General features: G+C 45.2%; 1 protein-coding gene across 1 annotated transcript in view; it reads right to left on the reverse strand.

Moving 5' to 3' along the window:
* lrrk1 (leucine-rich repeat kinase 1) overlaps positions 1–26,109 on the reverse strand; it is a 141,446-nt gene that overhangs the window by 110,956 nt on the left and 4,381 nt on the right. The window contains exons 3-4 of the mRNA XM_079496474.1: positions 8,099–8,307; positions 276–447 (exon numbers count right to left, since the gene is read on the reverse strand). Of these exons, the coding sequence (XP_079352600.1) occupies positions 276–447; positions 8,099–8,307 (381 nt within the window). The remainder of the gene's footprint in view (positions 1–275; positions 448–8,098; positions 8,308–26,109) is intronic.

The raw sequence follows: 26,109 nt of genomic DNA on the forward strand, positions 1-26,109 counted from the left end.
TTAGGTGTCCACCGTTGTCCTCAGTTTTTTCCAATTGAACCATCTTCAAATTGGTCTATTTGTTGCTGGCTCATTGGGGAAAACCATTATCTCCCGTTTACATAATCTATGTTGGGTATAATTCTCAAGTCCATAATAACTCAACACGTAGCTCAAATTACCTCAGACCCCCCAAAAGGCCTGTACGTCTCAAACTCAGTTTAAATATAGTCCTATACAAAGTCCTAAACAAAGACTGTAGAAAATGCACGGTGGTGGTGATGTTTCCTCCTTACCGGGCACAGAGTCCAGCAGTTCTTTGACCAGGTTGGCGTGACCGTAGTGGGCAGCCAGGATGGCGGGGTTGTTCTCCGACGGCTCCAGGGGCAGCGGGACGCGCGCCTCGCGCAGGAGGTAACACACGCTGTCCAGGTCGCCATGTTGGGTGGCCACGCCCAGGAGGCGGAGCTAGAAGACAAAATTACACAGTGTTGGGTCACAACTTCAACGACCTTACAGGCGTATGCAAAGGCTAAATATGTAGTTTAGATCAGTGGTTCCCAAACCTTTTCATGTCAAGGACCCCCAAATTGACACTAATTAGCCCGCGGACCCCCATTTGAAGAGATATGCCAGGGACCCCCCATAAGAGAAGATTTATTTTAACCCCCAGTTTGACCTGAATTAGGCTACGGTCCCCCATTCCTATCTCTGGGACCCGAATTTGTGAAAGTTAATTTAACTCTTACACTCTCAGAGTTACAGACCCATAAGGGTCCATTTGGTTCCAAACTATCATTTAGCCGGGGACCCCCTGGAACTCCCTCAAGGACCTCCCCGGACCTCCCCGGACCCCACTTTGGGAACCACTGGTTTAGATAGCATGTTATGTAGATTGTAGACAGATCATAGTGTTTATTACAGTTACGTTTCCATGTTATCTCTGGATATTCTGCCTATACTGATGATAGGCTCATGGTTTACTTGGTCCGGGGACGACCAGTGGTCCTTGAGGAGGTTCCAGGTGGTCCCCAGCAAAATGATGCAGAGTTGGTATAACCAAATGGACCCTTATAAGAACTTGAGAGCATAAAATGACCCCCCCCCCCCACACACACACACACACACACACACACACACACACACACACACACACACACACACACACACACACACACACACACACACACACACACACACACACACACACACACACACACACACACACACACACACACACACACTTCACTGACATCTGGGGACCCCCCCTCCTTCCCACAAATTATGTGGGGAACCCGAACCACAGGTTGAAAACCACTGCTCTATCAATCAAAGCAAAAAAAAACAGCCGTAAAAATGTGCTTGTTGAAATGACATCACGTCATCGTCACGACCGTGTGATATAAAACACATCGTACGACGAACGGAACGTGATTCAGCGACTCGTACCGACGCATTGACCTTTGACCTCGTACCGACGCATTGACCTTTGACCTCGTACCGACACATTGACCTTCCATATAACAGTCAATGTAAACTGGAGAGAAATGCTTTACTGGACGATACATCTGAAAGGAGGAGCCGACAATGACCCCCGTCCTGCTGTGGTGGTGGAGAAGGAGCTGTACTGCTTTGGAGGAGACGGTGATCACATTGATGTTCACGTCTTCAACACAGTGTCTTTATGCTGGAGGACGTTGACCCCTGTGACCCCTGCAAGAGGAGGAGGAGGACGCCACATAGAGGTTCCATCCAGGCGCTGCGGCCACACAGCTGTGTTGATAGAATATACAGTCTACATCTGGGGAGGATATTATCGAGGAGAGTACTACAATGTGCTTCATGCATTTGATGTCGACGCCCACAGATGGTTAAAACCCAGGGTTTCTGGGACTGTTCCAGAGGGGAGGAACCACCACTCAGCCTGTGTGTTGGATAAGGTCATGTTTATCCATGGAGGAGACACCAACCTGACTGGATACACTAATGACATGTACAAGTTGGACACCAGCACAATGGTCTGGACTTTAATTAACACCAGAGGAACTCCACCTCCTGCTTCATGGTGTCACTCTGCTACCATCATCGGGACAAAGATGTTTGTATTTGGGGGCCAGGGGATCTACAACACCATCAGACTGTTTGACACAGAGAACAACGTTTTGATGATCACACCTTCTACACAGCTTCTACCAGAAGGACGCTTATATCATTCAGCAATTACCTACAACGGAGAGCTGTACATATTTGGTGGCTGGAACTATAACCAGACCTTAAATGATGTGTGGAAATTCAGTCCAGAGACCTTCTCCTGGAAGAAGGTTGAGCCCAAGGGGAAAGGACCATGTAAAATGTGTAATATGTGCTGTTGCATTGTGGGAGATCATGTCATCCTCTTTGGAGGAAGGAAAGGAGATAACACTATATCTGATGAGCTGTTCATCTTAGACTTGAGTCCTAGTCTTAAGACCTTATGTAAGCTAGCAGTTATTCAGTACGCTCTGGACCAATCAGAACTCCCATACAACATCAGGTGGGAACTGGCAGCCATGGCAAACAACAACAACTGAATAAATCCCAGAGCCTTCAAGCAAAAAAAAAGCAGTAAAACGTTAGCCAACAAACAAACAAACAAACAAACAAACAAATAAATGATTCCGTGGTGTGATTTTATTTAGTTCCAACACTTTTAATGAAGCTGCTAAAAGTCATGAGAGGAACAGAGACATAATGGAGATGTGTGGAGAAGTCAAGGTGCTCTGGTGGCTCAGTGGAGCAGTACCTGCCCTCCACCACCAGGTGGAGCAGTGGAGCAGTCCCTGCCCACCACCACTAGGTGGAGCAGTGGAGCAGTCCCTGTCCACCACCACTAGGTGGCTCAGTGGAGCAGTACCTGCCCACCACCACTAGGTGGAGCAGTGGAGCAGTCCCTGCCCACCACCACTAGGTGGAGCAGTGAAGCAGTCCCGGCCCTCCACCACTAGGTGGCTCAGTGGAGCAGTCCCTGCCCACGTGCAGTGTCAGACCAGGGGTTTTCAACCCGTGGTTCGCGGCCATATGTTTTTCTTTTTTTTTGTGCAACTGAATGGCTGGAAATGAAGAGTACATATAGTACACATAGTACATGCATACACCTTCCCTAATGATTATCTGCTTTCTGGTCTTTATTTATGGTGTATTGTCTCTATTATTGAGTGGTGTAAACCACTCCTACAACTGGCTTTGTTAGTTTACGTGTCTGTCCGTACCAAAAAAAATGAGCACGGTTGCTATGGTCACCCAGTTCACACGGGTGTGATTTCATTACGTCAGACATTACGTCAGACCACAGCTGATCAGTCTATATAAGACCTTACAACCCCTCAGTTCACACGGGTGTGATTTTTAAGACTACCATAGACTTTGCATTGAAAAAGTTAAGAGCGAGTTAAGCTTGTGCGCGCAGTGCTCGCCACCACGGAGGTCGGAGAAAAACTCCTTGAGTTTCCACATATCCACATTTTGGCTCATGGCTACGGCCTAATTTAGCCCAATGAGTGTTTTTGAGTGCAAAACTAATGCTTGGAATGGATTCAGAATCATGAAAATCCCTTAGTTTGACACATTACATGCTTTTTAAAGCATAATTAAATTAGATATATTTTGTTTTGCCTTTTTTTAATTTTACTCCAACTAATGGTACTATTAATGGTACTCCAACTTTCAACCCCTGAATTTACCATGCATTTATATAATAGTCTAGTTTTAATGTTATTTGGATGAACCTAATAAGAATCATAAAAAAAAAAGAAAAACCTTAAAAGATTACTTTTGCAATTTCTTCAGCTTAGATTAACTGGCCTATAATCCTATTGACACCTCCCTCCACCAATCAGCATCCTCTGTATAACATCGTTAAGGTCAGAAAATGAGTGCTCTGCTATCTAGACGACATCAGGTGAGCCTCTGCAGCGTCTGCCCTGTAAGGTCCAAGAGGCTAGGGGGCAAGTGCTACGGCAGGAAGGAAGTAACTTAGGGCGACTGTAGCTCAGGAGGTAGAGCAGGTCGTCCAATGATCCATGGGTCGGCGGTTCGAATCCCGGCTCCTCCTGGCTACATGTCGAAGTGTCCTTATGGGCAAGACACTGAACCCCAAATTGCTCCCGATGTGCTGGTTGGTACCTTGCATGGCTTCCGCCGCAATCGGTGTATGAATGTGTGTGTGAATGTAATGCACAATCTATGTAAAGCGCATTGGATAAAGGCGCTATATAAATTTACCATTTCACTGAACACCACTGATTTTGCTCCCCCTCCCTCCCTCCCTCTTGTTGTGCCTGGTTTTGTACACTAGATGGCAGCACAACCATGAGTGGAGAAACCCAGAATCAGAATCACTGTATTTGTCATTTTCCTATGTACTTGAACATGAAATACCATTTCCCCTCAGTTATTGCCAGTGCAACATAAAACATAGAGCCTATTTAAAAAACATATAAGCTAAAAACTAAAACAAAACATGGACAAACATTTAAAAAGAGCCCCAGTATGTATCATGACATGCAATTCATATGGAAAAGTTAAAAAGTTACACCACGCACAGCCTATGGATAAATAAAGTGCATGGTGCTATCCTTAAAAAAAAACGTTTACCAGCACAGTTTTGTACAAGTGCCTTTTGTGCCTTCCAAAGTGCTTTTTTTTGTCCAAACTAACTCTAAAAAGGCTGCTGTATGTCTTTGGGCTACGATTATATTTTCAGATAATACAAAAGCAAGACTGTAATTTGATTCATAAACAGCGGCCATTGTTAGACAATGATGCACATCTTTTGACCAAATAGTTTGGTGTTGCTTTGATGGTGTCGCGTAATGGCTGATTTTACACTCATGCTGAAAAGTAAAAAATAGCAGAGAGAGAGAGAGAGAGAGAGAGAGAGAGAGAGAGAGAGAGAGAGAGAGAGAGAGAGAGAGAGAGGTGGGGGGGCATCGCATCTTGGTGAACTCTTGCAGTGCGTTATCCTCCCTAGTCGGCGACCAATCGTTTAGTGTGAAAGCCACACAGATATAATGACTTGAATGTCGATTTCAAATGAAGACTCCTGCAGTGTGAAATACATAACGATCTGATGACTCGTCGACAGCTTTAAAACTCCTACAGTGTGTAGGGTCCATAACTCCTACAGTGTGTAGGGGCCATAACTCCTACAGTGTGTAGGGGCCATAACTCCTACAGTGTGTAGGGGCCATAACTCCTACAGTGTGTAGGGGCCATAACTCCTACAGTGTGTAGGGGCCATAACTCCTACAGTGTGTAGGGGCCATAACTCCTACAGTGTGTAGGGGCCATAACTCCTACAGTGTGTAGGGGCCATAACTCCTACAGCGTGTAGGGGCCATAACTCCACCACCTCTACCCCTCTCATGCAAGCAATTGACAATATCTAAAGTCACAACACCAACTTTGATGAGGCAGTATTGCTTTGTTTTAAAAATGTAAGGTGTTCTTAACCCATTTTGGGCGGGAACCCCTTTTGGTGTTAGCATTATGTAATGTTTTAGCTATTGAAAAATAGCAGATCTACAAGCTCATAGCGCGCCACCGAGTGACGCGCTACGAGCTTGTAGGTCTGCTATTTTTGAAAAATCGAAGAACGACTGACATAGAAACATAGCTTTTTCAGAAAACTGGAAAAGGTTAATTTCCTGAAAAACGTATATTTTTTTCTTTTCCTGGAGTTAGGTGGTTTCTTCCCAACAGCAGAGATACATAATGTTATATCATGCTCTATTTTGATCCTGTTTCTTGTTATTCTCCGCTGGTGAAAATCACAGCAGATTGTCAGTGAGGACTGACTGGTTGTTCAGGTTCAAACCATATCATGTTACGAGGACGCGTCTTTGTGCTAGAATTTGATCTGCGACTCACGCACGCACGTGCATGCACAGACGCGCACACACACACACACATACAGTGATCCACATCCATTCAGCTGGGGGGGGGTCCCAGGTGACAGTGAACATATCAAGTTACGAGGACACGTCTTTGTGCTAGAATTTGATCTGCATGCACACACACACACACACACACACACACACACACACACACACACACACACACACACACACACACACACACACACACACACACACACACACACACACACACACACACACACACACACACACACACACACACACACACACACACACACACAGGTTCTCAACCTGTGACTCGGGACATGAGTTTGGGGGGGGGGGGGGGGGTACCAGGTGACAGTGAAGTGACAATTGAGTGAAGTGACAGTGAGCTCACGACGCCTCGCAATGTGAGGCGTTGTGAGCTTGTAGATTGGCTTTTTCCAGCATGCAACCAAGTGTAAAATCAGCCATTACGACGCCATCAAGGCAACGCCAACATACATTTTAGTCGACAAAATCAACTGTAGCTTTAATTGACTAAAAACGTCAATTTTTACAAACAAAATTTGTAATCAAAAGACTATGAGAAAACAAAATCAAAATTTGCTGTGAAAATCAACACTGCATCACACGGCACAATCATTCGGTAACTTATAGCGACCAAGATCCACTTTTAACAAATTTAAACTATCAATATGGCTGGACTGCCACCCTCAGTCTCTGTCAGCATTGAGCGGTTACCATTTCGCTGACACAGCACACAAACCTCTCTTCCGCTTTTTAAACCGTTGAAACCCAATACTGTCCATACAGTACAGCTCATACTGTACCCATACTGTACTGCACGCAGCACGCCAGCATGGGTTTCTGTTCGGGTTTGAGCAGAATGGTGACGGCCGCCATGGTTTGGTTTGGGAGCTTGACAAGCTATACAGCCGACGTTTCTCTTGTGGTTTAAGTGTATATATTTGTACATCAGGTCCAAGTTTAAGTGTTGCCTGTTCATAATAAACGGCTGACATTTGTACATTAGTACAGCTTGTTTAAAGTGTAATATTTATTTATATTGGATATCTTTTATTAGCTACATCAAAAGTGAAAACACTACTTTGGTATTGTAAGTTGATATATTGGATGTTATGTCTCAGGATGAGACACCGCGTCCCGTCTTTCTGTGTGGCGACAGCAGGGGTGTCGTTTACTCAAACCCCCAAAACAAATCCATGCTCGCAGTCTGTACTGTAGCCGATCTACAAGCTCACAACATGTCACGATGCAATGAGATGTGATCTTGTAGATTGGCTATGTTTTGCTTTTTCTTTCCATTTAAAAAGAAGAAGTGGTGGAAGTGGTATAGTGGTAAGTGATACATTATAATAATGCCATATATATGAGTGATACAGTCTGTAATACATTATATATAATAATGTAATATTATTCTCAATCAGGCAGTAAGTAGGCCAGCTCTCCCTGGAGACTGAGATAAGAGGGATGAGCTCCAAACAAGAGCGCGCACACACACACACACACACACACACACACACACACACACACACACACACACACACACACACACACACACACACACACACACACACACACACACACACACACACACACACACACACACACACACACACACACACACACACACACACACACACACACACACACACACACACACTTATTTACCCAGGGTAGTAGCTGAGCACAAGTGCTCATTTTCAGCAACGCCATGCACATAGAAACACACAGACAGCAGTTGGGGGTTCAGTGCCTTGCTCAAGTGCACTTCAACGGTGTTGGGTGAGTGATGACCAATCACTTCCCTGATGCAGCCGGAGACCCCCTGATCTGCACTAAATCACCAGTGTGGTCCACTCCCCCCCTGCAGTCGAGGACCCCCTGATCTGCACTAAATCACCAGTGTGGTCCACTCACCCCCTGCAGTCGAGGACCCCCTGATCTGCACTAAATCACCAGTGTGGTCCACTCACCCCCTGCAGTCGAGGACCCCCTGATCTGCACTAAATCACCAGTGTGGTCCACTCACCCCCTGCAGTCGAGGACCCCCTGATCTGCACTAAATCACTAGTGGCGCGCTATGAGCTTGTAGATCTGCTATTTTTCAATAGCTAAAGTATAACATAATGCTTAGTTAAAACACCAAAAGGGGTTCCCGCCCAGAATGGGCTAAATCACCAGTGTGGTCCACTCACCCCCTGCAGTCGAGGACCCCCAGCGCTGCACTCCACACAGCAGGCCTTCTGGATCAGATCCCTGGCCGTGTCTCTCTGTCCGTCCCCGTACGCTGCCTGGATATTCTCCAGGGTGGGAGACGGAGCCAGCGCCGAGACCCCCGGACACCCGGGACCCCCCGGACCACCCACCAACGATGCCTTGGCTCCCATGTTCACCTCCACAGGGTCTGGGAGAGGAGAGGAGAGGAGAGGAGGGAGGGGAGAGGAATGTTACAAATGTAAATCAAGAGAGGGAGAGATGGATGTGAAGTGGAAGACTTTTTCATGTCAAGGACCCCCAAAATTATAGCCATTAACCTGTGGACCCCCATTTGAAAATATATGCCAAGGACCCGCATAGGAGAAGCTTTTTACGGCTCTAGGGCCCCCGGTTTGACATGCATTAGGCCAGGGGTGGGCAATTATTTTTCCCAAGGGGCCAAATGAGAAACAGGGGCCGGGCCAAAAGGGGCCGGGCCAAAAGGCTGAACTTAATTATGCATAATATCAATTTTATTTCTATATAAAAAGCAGTAAATGGCCATTTATGATGATGTACAATAAGAGCGCCCCTCATTTCACATGGGTGTGATTTTTTTACTTTCTACTTGCATGCTTGAGACGTTTCCTTTCCCAGTTGAAAACTATGTTTTTGTTTAAGTTACAAGTCATGTAAATACTAGCATTTTATTTTAACAATGAGAACATTAGAGGTAGCTGTTTTAATAGTTGTTCTTCCATACGGAGGACCCTGGAGGTGCCACTTTCACAACCCACATGGCGCACTGCTTACTATCAGCGTGAGATGAGTGTTGAGTCACTCACATGTTGTCACAACCATTAAACAACGACGTTCTGAAAACACAATAACAAGCTAACCAGTGATGATATTGTTGAGACTTGGCAGCCTGGCAGGCATTGATGCCAGATTTACTTTGTGGTACACCGGTGTCGACTTGAGTGCCAAAAACAGACGATCCACAAGCTCACGGCACATCGCCCAACCGTTCTGAACTTCAGAAGCATGCCACATTCGGGGCGCAACACTGCCATGATGCGGCCCAGGCGGTGGCGTAACCGTCTGGGCACCCGACTGGTAATCCAGTCGCAGTGTGCCGCGGGTTCGACTCCCGAGCCCGACACGGCCTTTACTGCATGTCTTCCCCCATCTCTCTCCCGTTTCCTGTCAGCCTACTGTCTGTCCCTTCAAAAACCAATAAAAGGCGTAAGCCGCAAAAAAAAAATCTTAAAAAAAAATAAAAAAATAAAAAAACACTGCCATGATGCAGCATCTTAAGACATCTTAAGTTAACTTTATTGGCGAGGCAGGTTAAATAAAGCATAATGTGATTTAACTTGTCCTCCTGCGAGGAAGTTTGGTAATCATGCGCCTGCCCTACCGTGTTGTGGAGCTGCATGCTTAGCTGGGCTGCATGGCTATTTGCATTCACCGACGCTGTTGTCACCAATAAATCCAAAAAGCCGACATTTTCGCATATGAGGGGGGTGAAGGAAGGAAGATCACATCACACGCAATTCATGTGCACAGTTGATGTGCAGATTGCATGCAGTGTGAGAATACATGGGCTTCAAAATAAAATCAATGCGGTTTTAGTCCACCCATATGGTAATGAAAGTATGTTTTATTTTCTAATTATCAAGTAATCTTTCGCGGGCCGGTCAGTCAGCCGGCGGGCCGTATTTGGCCCGCGGGCCGTACAATGCCCAGGTCTGCATTAGGCTATTATGGCCCCCTATTTAATGGCATTTCTATCTCTGGGACCTCAATACATATTGTAAAAACAAACTTAATTTAACTCTAGAGTGTTAAATTAGAGAGTGTACAAATGGAACCAAATGGACCCGCCAGGGTCCATTTGGTTCCATTTGTACACTCTCTGAGTGTAGACCCATAAGGGTCCATTTGGTTCCTAACTATCATTTAGCTGGGGACTCCCTGGAACTCCCTCAAGGATGGATGGAGTCTACACAAGAATGGCACTATAGGTGTCACATGGACAGACCGCATCAGAAATGTGGACCTCTATGGGGACCTACCACGGATCACGGACAAAGTCAGAGAGAGAAGGATGAGGCTGGCAGGGCACTGCGTCAGGCACCCAGAACTTGAGGCAAGTAAATTGACCCAATGGGAGCCAACCCAGGGCAAAGCCAGGAGGGGAAAGAAGCGTACCGGTACCACCTATGTAGACGTGCTGCGGCGCGACAGCTTGGCTGACAACACTGCAGAACTCAAGAACCTGATGTTGGAAAGAAATTGTGGAGGGCAGCGATCCAGGAATTCCGAGTTGGTGTTGGCTAGACCTCACTCTCGCAGCAACTAACATTATATTATATAGATATATAATATGCATAGTTTCATTATATAGATATTCCACTGTTAGGTTCTTAGCTTACATAGGTACATACTCGTGATGACTAACAAAACAAACCACACCAATGCAACTCCTTGCAACAAAACAAACCACACCAATGCAACTCCTTGCAACAAAACAAACCGCACCAATGCAACTCCTTGCAACAAAACAAACCACACCAATGCAACTCCTTGCAACAAAACAAACCACACCAATGGAACTCCTTGCAACAAAACAAACCGCACCAATGCAACTCCTTGCAACAAAACAAACCGCACCAATGCAACTCCTTGCAACAAAACAAACCACACCAATGCAACTCCTTGCAACAAAACAAACCACACCAATGCAACTCCTTGCAACAAAACAAACGGCACCAATGCAACTCCTTGCAACAAAACAAACCGCACCAATGCAACTCCTTGCAACAAAACAAACCACACTAATGCAAGTCCTTGCAACAAAACAAACCACACCAATGCAACTCCTTGCAACAAAACAAACCACACCAATGCAACTCCTTGCAACAAAACAAACCACACCAATGCAACTCCTTGCAACTGCCATTGGTTGCAAGGAGTTGTTTGGTGTTTTAAGCATTATGTTATGCTTTAGCCATTGAAAAATAGCAGATCTACAAGCTCATAGCGTGGCACCGAGTGCCGCGCTACGAGCTTGTAGATCTGCTATTTTTGAAAAATTGTGAAAAGGTGGTGCAAATCTTTGAATATATATTCTTTCAGAGCTAACGTTTTAACTCAAATATTTGCTTCTGGGGGGTCCCTGGACCAACATATTTTCAGGTGGGGGTCGGCGGCTAATTACATATATTTTTGGGAGTCCTTGACATGACATTGTTTGAGCACCACTGACATTGAAACATGGGTTTTTTCAGAAAACGGTCAGGATTTAGAAGACATTTGTAGAATCATCTAAATGGGTTAAGACCCCCTGGTGTGGTTTTAGGGCTTTACAGAAAACACAGTCAAATCTTTACATGAACACACTGGATCTGAGCTGTGAACCTCCTGTCCAATGACATGCAAAAACTATTTCATTTAGTATCGACCGGTCATCCGGTATGCGTGCGGAGCACGCACGCACGCACGCACGCACGCACGCACGCACGCACGCACGCACGCACGCACGCACGCACGCACGCACGCACGCACGCACGCACGCACGCACGCACATGTATTTATCCACAACTCCACATAAACAGAAGTACAACAATAGCTTTGTGCAAAAGGACATATAAACACTGCCAGTGAAGTCAGACAGTATAGGAAGTTAGGAACACAGACAGCTAAAACGTGCCTGTAAGGCAGAACATTGTCACTGTCCGACTCCATACCGTACAATACATTTGATAAACTATAAGGCAGAACATTGTCACTGTATACCGTACAAAACAACCTGGCTCCCCCATACCACTGTGACCTCCTCATACAACCTGGCTCCCCCATACCTCTGTGACCTCCTCGTACAACCTGACTCCCCCACACCTCTGTGACCTCCTCATACAACCTGGCTCCCCCATACCTCTGTGACCTCCTCATACAACCTGGCTCCCCCACACCTCTGTGACCTCCTCATACAACCTGGCTCCCCCATACCTCTGTGACCTCCTCATACAACCTGGCTCCCCCATACCTCTGTGACCTCCTCATACAACCTGACTCCCCCATACCTCTGTGACCTCCTCATACAACCTGGCTCCCCCATACCTCTGTGACTTCCTCATACAACCTGGCGCCCCCATACCTCTGTGACCTCCTCATACAACCTGGCTGGCTCCCCCACACCTCTGTGACCTCCTCATACAACCTGGCGCCCCCATACCTCTGTGACCTCCTCATACAACCTGGCGCCCCCATACCTCTGTGACCTCCTCATACAACCTGGCTCCCCCATACCTCTGTGACCTCCTCATACAACCTGGCTCCCCCATACCTCTGTGACCGATCCTCATACAACCTGGCTCCCCCATACCTCTGTGACCGATCCTCATACAACCTGGCGCCGCCATACCTCTGTGACCTCCTCATACAACCTGGCTCCCCCATACCTCTGTGACCTCCTCATACAACCTGGCTCCCCCATACCTCTGTGACCTCCTCATACAACCTGGCTCCCCCATACCTCTGTGACCTCCTCATACAACCTGGCTCCCCCACACCTCTGTGACCTCCTCATACAACCTGGTGCCCCCATACCTCTGTGACCTCATCAAACAGTTACTGCTGCCTGCCTGCCTGCACACTAAAGATTCCTCTTGAAGTGTAAGCCATATGCCATATGCCAGGGGAACCACACAACGACACACACGCTCACACGCACGCACACAAACGTACATGTGTGTGTGTGCGCTCATTTATAATGATGTATAATTTATAACAATCCATTCCAGTACAGCACACACACATCTCACTGTGGCAAATGGCCTACACTTTAACAGGCAGAAATGGATCTATTATGCACAATATGATAAACACACACACATAGACAGAAATGCACACACACACACACACACACACACACACACACACACACACACACACACACACACACACACACACACACACACACACACACACACACACACACACACACACACACACACACACACACACACACACACACACACACACACACACACACACACACACACACACACACACACACGGTTTACGTGGTACAGAATTTGCAGCTCAACAAAAGCTAATTCCTATAGTGTACGACGGAGGACGATTTCACCATAAATGAAATGATCCACGATACAATTATTGTGAGTGGGGTTTTTTTATCACGACGATAAACTATCTAACTATAAATGCACCAAGTCTCCATGTGTGTGTGTGTGTGTGTGTGTGTGCGTGTCTGAAATGCACGTATAACTGGAGAACTGTTCACCCCACACCCCCACAGGGAGTGCAGTGCCCGGTGTCTAGTCGGTCGGACCCACGGTTGTCCAGAACCGCCACAAAAGGCCTCTGCCCGGACTCTGAACAGGGCCCCTGCCCATGCTCCATATATGGAGCTGGCCTGTTGTGACATCACAACACTCCATAGTTGGGCATGCCACATTACTCCATATATAGGAATAAAGGGACACAGAGAGACTGTCCGAATTGCGACCGTAGGTTGCATTTACTATGAAAACCTGCATATCTGTGTGTTGGTCACGCCTTGTGACCTCACACCTCCATATGGTCACTGCCTCGTGACATCATGCCTCCATATATGGTCCCGTCTCGTGATATGACGTCTCCATATATGGTCACGCCTCATGACATCACACCTCGTGACACGTCATGCCACCATATATGGCCATCTCCATATATGAAGATCACGACACTGACCTCATCTAACCCTGGATAACCATACATGGAGAAGACTGGATCATCACCTAGACCGCAAAGCCTTAGATCTCCATATATGGAGCTTACCTGTTCTGACATTGATTCCATATGTTGATCATCCCCCACCCATCCTTCCTGTTCGGACATTCCATAGGTTGATCTGACCTCATCAAACCCTGTACACTCAAGACACGCACCATATATGGCCAGTACAGAATTCATTCCATATATGGATAATATGGTGTAAATCAAAGCTCCGCACATACTGTGAGATAAAGCATGTCTATGAAACAGAAATGTACTGTATAATCTGTCAAAAAAGAAACGATCCTTATGTGCCCAAATTAGAGCTGGCATACTTGGTCTGCATATTGAGACAGGTAGATATGTAGCACGGTTGAAGAGGATAGATTATGTAGTCTGTGTGATCTAAAGGGAATTGAAAATGAAATGCATTTTGTTTTTTATTGTCCATTCTACAACTCTATTAGGGAGAGACTTTTTAATAAGACAGATCCAAATCATGAAATTATATGGTTGGAGGACTTCGAGAAACTGAAACGCCGATTTCAAAATGACACCTTTTAATTTGCTTCATTCCTTGAAAAGGCCTGGTCAATGATGAGGAGGGCCATTTACATGTAAAATGGCCTTGTTTTATTTGTTTTCATTTTGTTCAAACTTCAAACACTGTACAAATAAATTATGTATTCATTCATGTATTTAATAATGCATTATGGAATATGAACAGGAAGGACTGTAATGTCAGTGGTTTTCAACGTACTTTGTTAAATGTATCCTATAATCCCATATGGGATGGGCCAAAGTGGCATGACACGAAAAAAGATATTTCATTCATTCATTCATTCCATATGTTGATCTGACCCCCATGCCAAAGCGCCAGCTCTCGCCCAGCAGTCTGCTGTCACCCAAGGGTATGCGTGCACGCCCTTTAGGGCGACTGACTGGTATAATGTACACTCCATCGAAGTGTCCTAATGTAGTGTACACTGCCTTTAAGCCATCTCACTGACTTAATACTCTTTGGTTTTCTTGAAGCGTTCATGCTGCTGTCGCCAGAGCACAGGATGTCTGCATTTCTTTTTAAAGTCCCTGTTTGCATTATTTTGGGCCCTCTATGAATAATTGAGAGAGGGAGAGAGAGAGAGAGAGAGAGAGATCCTAAGGGAGTGAAACCATTAGACCAGCAGCAGCAAAGCCGTCCTGTCCCCTGGCCTGCATCGATATGTCTGTCTGTCTGTCTGTGAGAGGCCAGTAAGACAGACAGACAGACTGTCTGGCAGGCAGGCAGGCAGGAAATGTTGATAGTCATAGTTTTAGTCATATTTTAATACCATGAGATTAATTTTAGTCTACTAAATCTACAGTTGATTTATTCGACTAAAATTTATTTTTGCTGGCCGTGATGGCGTGGAAATGCCTGACTTATACTCGGCTGTGTGCCAAAAATAGCAGATCTACAAGATCTACAACGCATCGCAGGCTATTTTCGGAGAGTGACACCTGCACACACAACCAAACATAATGACTTGTCTTTTAGTTCTACTGAATCTCTTCTCCACTAGTCCCTCCCTAACATTTAGTTCTAATGGATCTCTTCTCCACTAGTCACTCCCTGACATTTAGTTCTACTGGATCTCTTCTCCACTAGTCCCTCCCTGACATTTAGTTCTACTGGATCTCTTCTCCGCTAGTCCCTCCCTGACATTTAGTTCTACTGGATCTCTTCTCCACTAGTCCCTCCCTGACATTTAGTTCTACTGGATCTCTTCTCCACTAGTCCCTCCCTGACATTTAGTTCTACTGGATCTCTTCTCCGCTAGTCCCTCCCTGACATTTAGTTCTACTGGATCTCTTCTCCGCTAGTCCCTCCCTGACATTTAGTTCTACTGGATCTCTTCTCCGCTAGTCCCTCCCTGACATTTAGTTCTACTGGATCTCTCCTCCACTAGTCCCTCCCTGACATTTAGTTCTACTGGATCTCTTCTCCGCTAGTCCCTCCCTGACATTTAGTTCTACTGGATCTCTTCTCCGCTAGTCCCTCCCTGACATTTAGTTCTACTGGATCTCTTCTCCGCTAGTCCCTCCCTGACATTTAGTTCTACTGGATCTCTTCTCCGTATATGTATAATTTATAACAATCCATTCCAGTACAGCACACACACATCTCACTGTGGCAAATGGCCTACACTTTAACAGGCAGAAATGGATCTATTATGCACAATATGATAAACACACACACATAGACAGAAATGCACACACACACACACACACACACACACACACACACACACACACACACACACGGTTTACGTGGTACAGAATTTGCAGCTCAACAAAAGCTAATTCCTATAGTGTACGACGGAGGACGATTTCACCATAAATGAAATGATCCACGATACGATTATTGTGAGTGGTTTTTTTTTATCACGACGATAAACTATCTAACTATAAATGCACCAAGTCTCCATGTGTGTGTGTGTGTGTGTGTGTGTGTGTGTGTGCGCGTCTGAAATGCACGTATAACTGGAGAACTGTTCACCCCACCGACACACGCATTCCACACCCCCACAGGGAGTGCAGTGCCCGGTGTCTAGTCGGTCGGACCCACGGTTGTCCAGAACCGCCACAAAAGGCCTCTGCCCGGACTCTGGACAGGGCCCCTGCCCAGGGCCCCTGTCCAGGCTCCATATATGGAGCTGGCCTGTTGTGACATCACAACACTCCATAGTTGGGCATGCCACATTACTCCATATATATATATAGGAATAAAGGGACACAGAGAGACTGTCCGAATTGCGACCGTAGGTTGCATTTACTATGAAAACCTGCATATCCATGTGTTAGTCACGCCTTGTGACATCACACCTCCATATGGTCACTGCCTCGTGACATCATGCCTCCATATATGGTCCCGTATCGTGATATGACGTCTCCATATGGTCACGCCTCGTGACATCACACCTCGTGACACGTCATGCCACCATATATGGCCATCTCCATATATGAAGATCACGACACTGACCTCATCTAACCCTGGATAACCATACATGGAGAAGACTGGATCATCACCTAGACCTCAAAGCCTTAGATCTCCATATATGGAGCTTACCTGTTCTGACATTGATTCCATATGTTGATCCACCCCCACCCATCCTTCCTGTTCTGACATTCCATATGTTGATCTGACCTCATCAAACCCTGTACACTCAAGACACGCACCATATATGTCCAGTACATAATTCATTCCATATATGGATATATGGTGTAAACCAAAGCTCTGCACATACTGTGAGATAAAGCATGTCTATGAAACAGAAATGTACTGTATAATCTGTCAAAAAAGAAACGATCCTTATGTGCCCAAATTAGAGCTGGCATACTTGGTCTGCATATTGAGACAGGTAGATATGTAGCACGGTTGAGGAGGATAGATTATGTAGTCTGTGTGATCTAAAGGAAATTGAAAATGAAATGCATTTAGTTTTTAATTTTAATTTGCTTCATTCCTTGAAAAGGCCTGGTCAATGAGGAGGAGGGCCATTTACATGTAAAATGGCCTTGTTTTATTTGTTTTCATTTTGTTCAAACTTCAAACACTGTACAAATAAATGATGTATTCATGTATTTAATAATGCATTATGGAATATGAACAGGAAGGACTGTAATGTCAGTTGTTTTCAACGTACTTTGTTAAATGTATCCTATAATCCCATATGGGATGGGCCAAAGTGGCATGACACGAAAAAAGATATTTCATTCATTCATTCATTCCATATGTTGATCTGACCCCCATGCCAAAGCGCCAGCTCTCGCCCAGCAGTCTGCTGTCACCCAAAGGTATGCGTGCACGCCCTTTAGGGCGACTGACTGGTATAATGTACACTCCATCGAAGTGTCCTAATGTAGTGTACATTGCCTTTAAGCCATCTCACTGGCTTAATACTCTTTGGTTTTCTTGAAGCGTTCATGCTGCTGTCGCCAGAGCACAGGATGTCTGCATTTCTTTTTAAAGTCCCTGTTTGCATTATTTTGGGCCCTCTATGAATAATTGAGAGAGAGAGAGAGAGAGAGAGAGAGAGAGAGAGAGAGATCCTAAAGGAGTGAAACCATTAGACCAGCAGCAACAAAGCCGTCCTGCCCCTTGGCCTGCATCGATATGTCTGTCTGTCTGTCTGTCTGTCTGTCTGTCTGTGAGAGGCCAGTAAGACAGACAGACAGACTGTCTGGCAGGCAGGCAGGAAATGTTGATAGTCATAGTTTTAGTCATATTTTAATACCATGAGATTAATTTTAGTCTACTAAATCTACAGTTGATTTATTCGACTAAAATTTATTTTTGCTGGCCGTGATGGCGTGGAAATGCCAAAAATAGCAGATCTACAAGATCTACAACGCATCGCAGGCTATTTTCGGAGAGTGACACCTGCACACACAACCAAACATAATGACTTGTCTTTTAGTTCTACTGAATCTCTTCTCCACTAGTCCCTCCCTAACATTTAGTTCTAATGGATCTCTTCTCCACTAGTCACTCCCTGACATTTAGTTCTACTGAATCTCTTCTCCACTAGTCCCTCCCTAACATTTAGTTCTAATGGATCTCTTCTCCACTAATCCCTCCCTGACATTTAGTTCTACTGGATCTCTTCTCCACTAGTCACTCCCTGACATTTAGTTCTACTGGATCTCTTCTCCGCTAGTCCCTCCCTGACATTTAGTTCTACTGGATCTCTTCTCCGCTAGTCCCTCCCTGACATTTAGTTCTACTGGATCTCTTCTCCACTAGTCCCTCCCTGACATTTAGTTCTACTGGATCTCTTCTCCACTAGTCCCTCCCTGACATTTAGTTCTACTGGATCTCTTCTCCACTAGTCCCTCCCTGACATTTAGTTCTACTGGATCTCTTCTCCACTAGTCCCTCCCTGACATTTAGTTCTACTGAATCTCTTCTCCACTAGTCCCTCCCTAACATTTAGTTCTACTGGATCTCTTCTCCACTAGTAGTTACTCCCTGACATTTAGTTCTACTGAATCTCTTCTCCACTAGTCCCTCCCTAACATTTAGTTCTACTGGATCTCTTCTCCACTAGTCCCTCCCTGACATTTAGTTCTACTGAATCTCTTCTCCACTAGTCCCTCCCTAACATTTAGTTCTACTGGATCTCTTCTCCACTAGTCCCTCCCTAACATTTAGTTCTACTGGATCTCTTCTCCACTAGTAGTTACTCCCTGACATTTTAGTCTAGTTTTTATTTGTTGACTAAATTGTCAGTATATTTAGTCTTAGTCATCATAACTAATATCATAGTTTGTATTTAGTTTTCGTCAATGAAAACATATTGTCATAGTTTTAGTCGTTGAAATCAACACTGCAACGCAGACCGCAAATATGTAATACACGTAACATCTCCTTTAAGTCTTTCACATACCTAGTGTGTGCAGAGATCAGAAGACAAAGCGCTACGCTACCCTTTCGGTAAGAAGATATATGCAAAAAAGAAAGCTAAAAGCAACCAAACGACAGGATGCATGCATTAACAACCTCCTTCTGAAATGGACAGGGGGGGGGGGTGGTAAACCGTTTTTAGACATCCGAGAAGGACTGATGGATCTTTTATCCGACAGTGCAGGGCATCACACAATTGATTGATTTAAAATGTTGTCTTCCATGGTTACCCCCAGCATCTCAAACACACGGCACTCAGCTTACACACACACATTTGCACTCAATGGAAATGAGCGCTCAAGCAATTATTTGCATGTCTAACCAATGACTAGTCTAAACTAAGTATGCAGCCCAACGATACGATATACAAAGTCAAACGATACGATATGTTGCCGTTTACATAATACACATCGATATACTTTGATAGTTGAAATTAAAGTTGATGCATTGATGCAGTTGTAAGTACAGCTCTACTAGTTAAAGACGAAACACAGTGAGGCAGTGATCAAGAATCAAAACACAATTTCTTCTATAGAGCGTCGCAGTCCCTCCCCCTCGAGAGACCCGGAAAAGAAATCCCCGTTCATTTTCCTCATAGACTTTTCATAAAGTATGTATTTAAAGACGTTTACGCCGTGGACAAAGCCAACTCTTGTCGTGACAAATCATGACAACAAACACAATTTTTCGGGCTGAACAAATAATTAGAAAGAAGAAGAAAACGGCAGGTTACAACACTTTTTTTGTTGTTTTTCTTCTTTGTAATTATTTGTTTGGTCCAAAATATTGTGTTTGTTGTCATGATTTGTCACGACAAGAGTTGGCTTTGTACGACACTTATAAGGTCTTTAAATAAATATGTTTTGAAATGTCTATGGGAAGAATGCATTGGGATTAATTTCCTGGGCCTGGCGTCGTCATGAAATATGCTTTCATATTGCATTTGTATGCCTTATATCACATAAAAGGCATAACTTTCAACTTTGTCACTTTGTATTGCCTTCTTTGTGTATGAAATGAGCTACAAATAAACAAGCCGCACCTACATCTCTTCTTCCCTATTCCTGATATACTGTATGGCTGATTGTCATGATGTCTATTCCAGATATATGGCTGATTGTCATGATGTCATTATGTAGTTCCCTATTCCTGATATATGGCTGATTGTCATGATGTCATTATGTAGTTCCCTATTCCTGATATATGGCTGATTGTCATGATGTCATTATCCATCCATCCATCCATCTTCAACCGCTTATCCGTAGTCGGGTCGCGGGGGCAACAACTCCAACAGTGTTCTAGACTTCCCTCTCCAGAGCAACATTAGTGACTTCCTCCTGGGGGATCCCGAGACGTTCCAAGGCCAGTGAGTCGATGTGTTTCCTCCAACTGCGCCTTGGTCTGCCCCGGGGTCTCCTCCCAGTGGGACGTGCCTCAAGGACCTCCCTAGGGAGACCCCGAGAGGCATCATGTCCTATATTTTTGTATGCAGATGATTCTGCTTTACTGGTGGTGACAGGTGAGTGCTTAGAATCACTCGCTCTCTAGAAAACGAGCTAAAAAAATTAAGTCAACAGATGGTTAAGTGAAAACAAGTTATCCTTGCATTTGGGTAAATCTGAATGTATTGTTTTTGCATCCAGGTACAACTTAAGAGAGGTAACCAACTTTTCAGTTGAAGTTAAACTCGTCTAGTGAATCGATGGCCCACTCAGTTATTGGCAAGATCCATGTAAGGACTAAGTTCCTAGCTAGGATTGATAGAACCACTGAGGACACTGGCCTCAGCATTAGTACAATGTCTCTTTGATTACACTTGCCGAACCTGGTACAGCGGCTTATCTAAAAATGCCAAAGATAAACTACAGACGTCGCAAAATAAACTAATGATGGTAGTCTTTTATCTCTCCCCAAGAACCCACATTGGCCGCTAACATGCTAATAATATTAGCATGTTAGCGGAAGTAACCTTTAAAATATTTTGGGCATATTATGCCCAAAATATTTTAAAGGTTACTTCCCATATGTAAGTACATTTAAATATACAGGGGTGCAGGATTGGAACAAAATGAAATTTGCCCAGTATTTGAACATTTTTAAAAATATGTAGAAAAAGTGGCTGATGGGCAAGTTAGTATAGTGTTGTATTTATCTATTTATATCTATTCATTGTCTTTTGTTTACTGATTTATGATGGCCTGTTGTAAATCATTTTTGTGATATTATTGTGATTTTATCTTCTTACCATATGCTGTAACTATTTATTTGGATCACAATGGAATTAAGTCCTCTGACTTTTTGTGCAATCTTGATAATTCTGTACTGCTCTTTTATGAATTGTATCATGAATATATCAAATAAATCAGATCAAATGGAGCTGGCATGTTCTCACAGCACTCCATATACTGTATGATGACTTTCTGTATTTTTATAGAAGTGTATATTTGTACGTCTTCTGATGAATTGAAAATGGTGGACCCTGTTGTAAACAAGTGTTAATGCTTTATCATGGTCCGTCCACAAAGTAACAGTATTTTGTATTGACTTGTGCTTTCGTTTCAAATGTACCCATTCTGCATACTGTGGAATAAAAATGTCAATCAATCAATCAATCAATCTACCACTATCCTACAGGGGTATGAGTATGTCAGGAAGTATGTTGTTTACTTGTCATTTGTTTGTCTTGACTAAAAATGTTAGGAATGTTATTTAGATGCTGTTTGGACGTAGGCTACTGTAGGTTCATTGTGTACTTGGTATCCTAGTGGCATTGTTCTCTCTCACTCTACTTGTATGACTATTTCACCCTGTTGTTTGTAGACCAGACCACTGTTGATTTCATTGAGTAAAAAACATGTTTGTATATGACACACAATGGTGGCACCCTATGCAGAATCACATGGTATCCAAAAATCACACCCGTGTGAAGTGAGGGGCGCTCTTATCACCGTACATCATCATGATGTAAAATAGACTATACTATGCCTATTTGCTCAGACACTATGACGTAAAATTCTCCTTTCATTGTCAGTGGGAATTTAATGTTTGTGTAGGACAGAAATCTACACTAATATCTGAGCCCCTAAAAAATAAAGGCCATTTTACCCTCAACATCAGGATTACCTGCAGTATTTGTAAGATGGAGTTTCTATTGTACGTTAAAGCCACTATATCTGTACCTGTGTGCACTGCAGGATTATGAGAGTATTTTTTTCCTTTTTATAAGATAAGATGACGGCTGACAAACAGGTCTAACATTTACAGGGAGTGGTGAAAAGTCTGCGTCTGAAGTCATTCATAGGTTGCTTTCAGTGTCCATCAATATGACTGACTGATTGATTGATTGATTCTTTATTTAAGTGTCGTGGTTCCCAAGAAGCCCAGCCCATATGGACTTACAGGACACTTTTTTACAGTTTACAATGACAAGAAATGACAATAAACAGACATCATAGTTAGCATAGCAAACGTGAATACTAAACTAACTAATACACACAAGATTCTTACACATATTATACAACATAAAATACCATAAAATAAAATACACCATTAGGCCTGTATAATTGAAAGTGTCTTAACTGGCTGTATCACAGTGTGGTACGGTAACACGACCGCTCAGGACTGCAACAGGTTGCAGAGGACCGTTAAAACAGCAGCTAAAATCATCGGTAACACAGAACTACCCAGTCTCCACAACATCTACACCACTCGTTGTATGAAAAAAGCCCACAACATCATCAAAGACACCAGCCATCCCGCAAATACCCTGTTCAAACAACTCCCTTCCAAAAAACGCTACCAGAGCATCAAATCTCGCACCACCCGTCTCAGTAACAGTTTCTTCCCCCAGGCAGTCAGGCTGCTGAACAGCTGACCTTGAACTGTATTGCACTGTATTGTCACCCACTTGCACTTTTTGTGTTTTTGTCTTTTTCTTTGCACTATAGATGTTTGTCTATGTCCTGTGTATGTAAGACTGAGAATGCTCTGAGCAAAATAATTTTCATTGTATCTATACTCTGTATCTATACATATGACAAATAAACCTGAACCTGAACCTGAACCTGTAACAGGAGACACATGGACCTGCTTGAAGAGCTGGGGTTGTCTTCTACTCCAGGCTCTAGAAACACACGGTGCTGTCCTAAATACTTCATTATTAAATAACCACTCCAACTACTTCTGACCATCATCTTCCCGGAATAGTTCAGGATTTTGTTGTTGCATTACCTCAAATACTGTCTGGAACCCTCAAATCATCATTCAGGGAACAACAAAACAGAAAATAAAATTCATTGTCCACATATCATTTAGGTCACATACATTACATCAGGGGTCGGCAACTTCAGTTCCGCACTCACTCCAGAGGGCCACATTGCATATTACTGTCGTAGCGAAAATAAAATCTACAAGCTCAAAACACGTCGCACTGCGTTTTGAGCTTGTAGATTGGCTATTTTGCCTGTTGACCGTGTGTGGGTAATCTCAAAGAAGACAAACACCAACACACATTCTGCCAGCAGCCTGTTGTTAATTAAGTCATTATGCTTAAGCGGACAGGTCAAACAGCACTAGGTCAACAGAACTCCATCGTCAAGGTGGCATTCTATAAAAAGACGCTGATTAAATCAACTCAAGCATTTGACCAACATTTACTCGAGTCTGCAACCTGATAAAGTGAAGACAACGCTCTAATGGAGGCAACAAATGAACAAAGAGAGAGACTCGGAGTAGAGTCGCTGCTTCTTTGCATGGAAAGGAGCCAGCTTAGGTGGTTTGGGCATCTGGTTAGGATGCCTCTCGGGCGTCTCCCTATAGGGAGGTCCTCGAGGCACGTCCCACTGGGAGGAGACCCCGGGGCAGACCAAGGCGCAGTTGGAGGAAACACATCGACTCACTGGCCTTGGAACGTCTCGGGATCCCCCAGGAGGAAGTCACTAATGTTGCTCTGGAGAGGGAAGTCTGGAACATTCTGGTGGAGCTGTTGCCCCCGCGACCCGACTACGGATAAGTGGTTGAAGATGGATGGATGGATGAAATGAACATATTCATCTCAGAGGCTACATTATACTAAAAGTACTTGAATTAAGGCATATAGGCTACACCAGTCGTTAGATATTAGATATTCAGAAATTAGATATTCGCCCCAGGACCACAACTAGTGAAAATAGCAGATCTAGAAGCTACAAAATATGAAAAAACCAAATGTAGGAAACAAAAAACTAAGGGACCAATAACAATGGGTCCCAACCCACAGTTTGGGAACCACTGGGCTACACTATGAAGCAGTCAATGACAACACCGACTCCACCAGGAGGAAATGTACAGTCAATCTGATGATTCTCACACACACACACACACACACACACACACACACACACACACACACACACACACACACACACACACACACACACACACACACACACACACACACACACACACACACACACACACACACACACACACACACACACACACACACACACACACACACACACACACACATCTCCTACCTGCTCATAACGACACAGATCCTCTGGTTTCCTCCTTCTCTCCATCCATTACAATTAACACTACAGTCTCTGCTAGCGTTTCTCTGATCATAGTCATTCACAGTGTGTGTGTGTAGCCTGCCCTGCATGCGACGACAACAACAACACAGACCTCAGACCGACCGAACAACAAGCATGGCCATTTTCCCCTGACTGACTGCTCTGCTTTCCTACGCCTGCCTCTCTCTCTCTATTTTCCCTCTCTCTCTCTCTCGCGTCTCTCTCTGAGAGAGAGAGAGAGAGAGAGAGAGAGAGAGAGAGAGAGAGAGAGAGAGAGAGAGTGAGCGAGAGCGCAGAGGTGGGGGGGTATGGGGGGGCACTGCTCCTTTGTTTTTATCATCTCACTATCTCTGTCTGTCTGCCTCCCTGCCTCCCTCCCTCCCTGCCTCCCTCCCTGCCTGCCTGCCTCCCTCCCTCCCTCCCTCCCTGCCTGCCTGCCTCCCTCCCTCCCTCCCTCCCTGCCTGCCTGCCTGCCTGCCTCCCTCCCTCCCTGCCTGCCTGCCTGCCTGCCTGCCTGCCTCCCTCCCTCCCTCCCTCCCTGCCTGCTGCCTGCCTCCCTCCCTCCCTCCCTCCCTCCCTGCCTGCCTGCCTCCCTCCCTCCCTCCCTCCCTCCCTCCCTCCCTCCCTGCCTGCCTGCCTGCCTCCCTCCCTCCCTGCCTGCCTGCCTCCCTCCCTCCCTGCTGCCTGCCTGCCAGCCTCCCTCCCTGCTGCCTGCCTCCCTCCCTCCCTCCCTCCCTCCCTCCCTGCCTGCCTGCCTGCCTCCCTCCCTCCCTCCCTCCCTGCCTGCCTGCCTGCCTGCCTGCCTGCCTCCCTCCCTCCCTGCTGCCTGCCTGCCTCCCTCCCTCCCTGCCTGCCTGCCTGCCTGCCTGCCTCCCTCCCTCCCTGCTGCCTGCCTGCCAGCCTCCCTCCCTCCCTGCTGCCTCCCTCCCTCCCTCCCTCCCTGCTGCCTGCCTGCCTGCCTGCCTGCCTGCCTCCCTCCCTCCCTCCCTCCCTCCCTGCCTCCCTGCCTGCCTGCCTGCCTGCCTGCCTGCCTGCCCATCCCAAATTAGTGTAAGCTAAAGTAAAGGTCCTTGCAGAGTGCAGACTGGACACGTTTTTCGGGAAAATGCTGCTAAAAATCGGGAAAGTGCAGCAGTGTGCATGGACATTAACACTCCCTTTCTTCTTTCCTCAGACAGACTGACTGACTGACTGACTGACTGACTGACTGACTGACTGACTGACT

This window comes from Electrona antarctica, assembly GCF_951216825.1.
Source record: "Electrona antarctica genome assembly, chromosome: 3".
Lineage (NCBI taxonomy): Eukaryota > Metazoa > Chordata > Actinopteri > Myctophiformes > Myctophidae > Electrona > Electrona antarctica.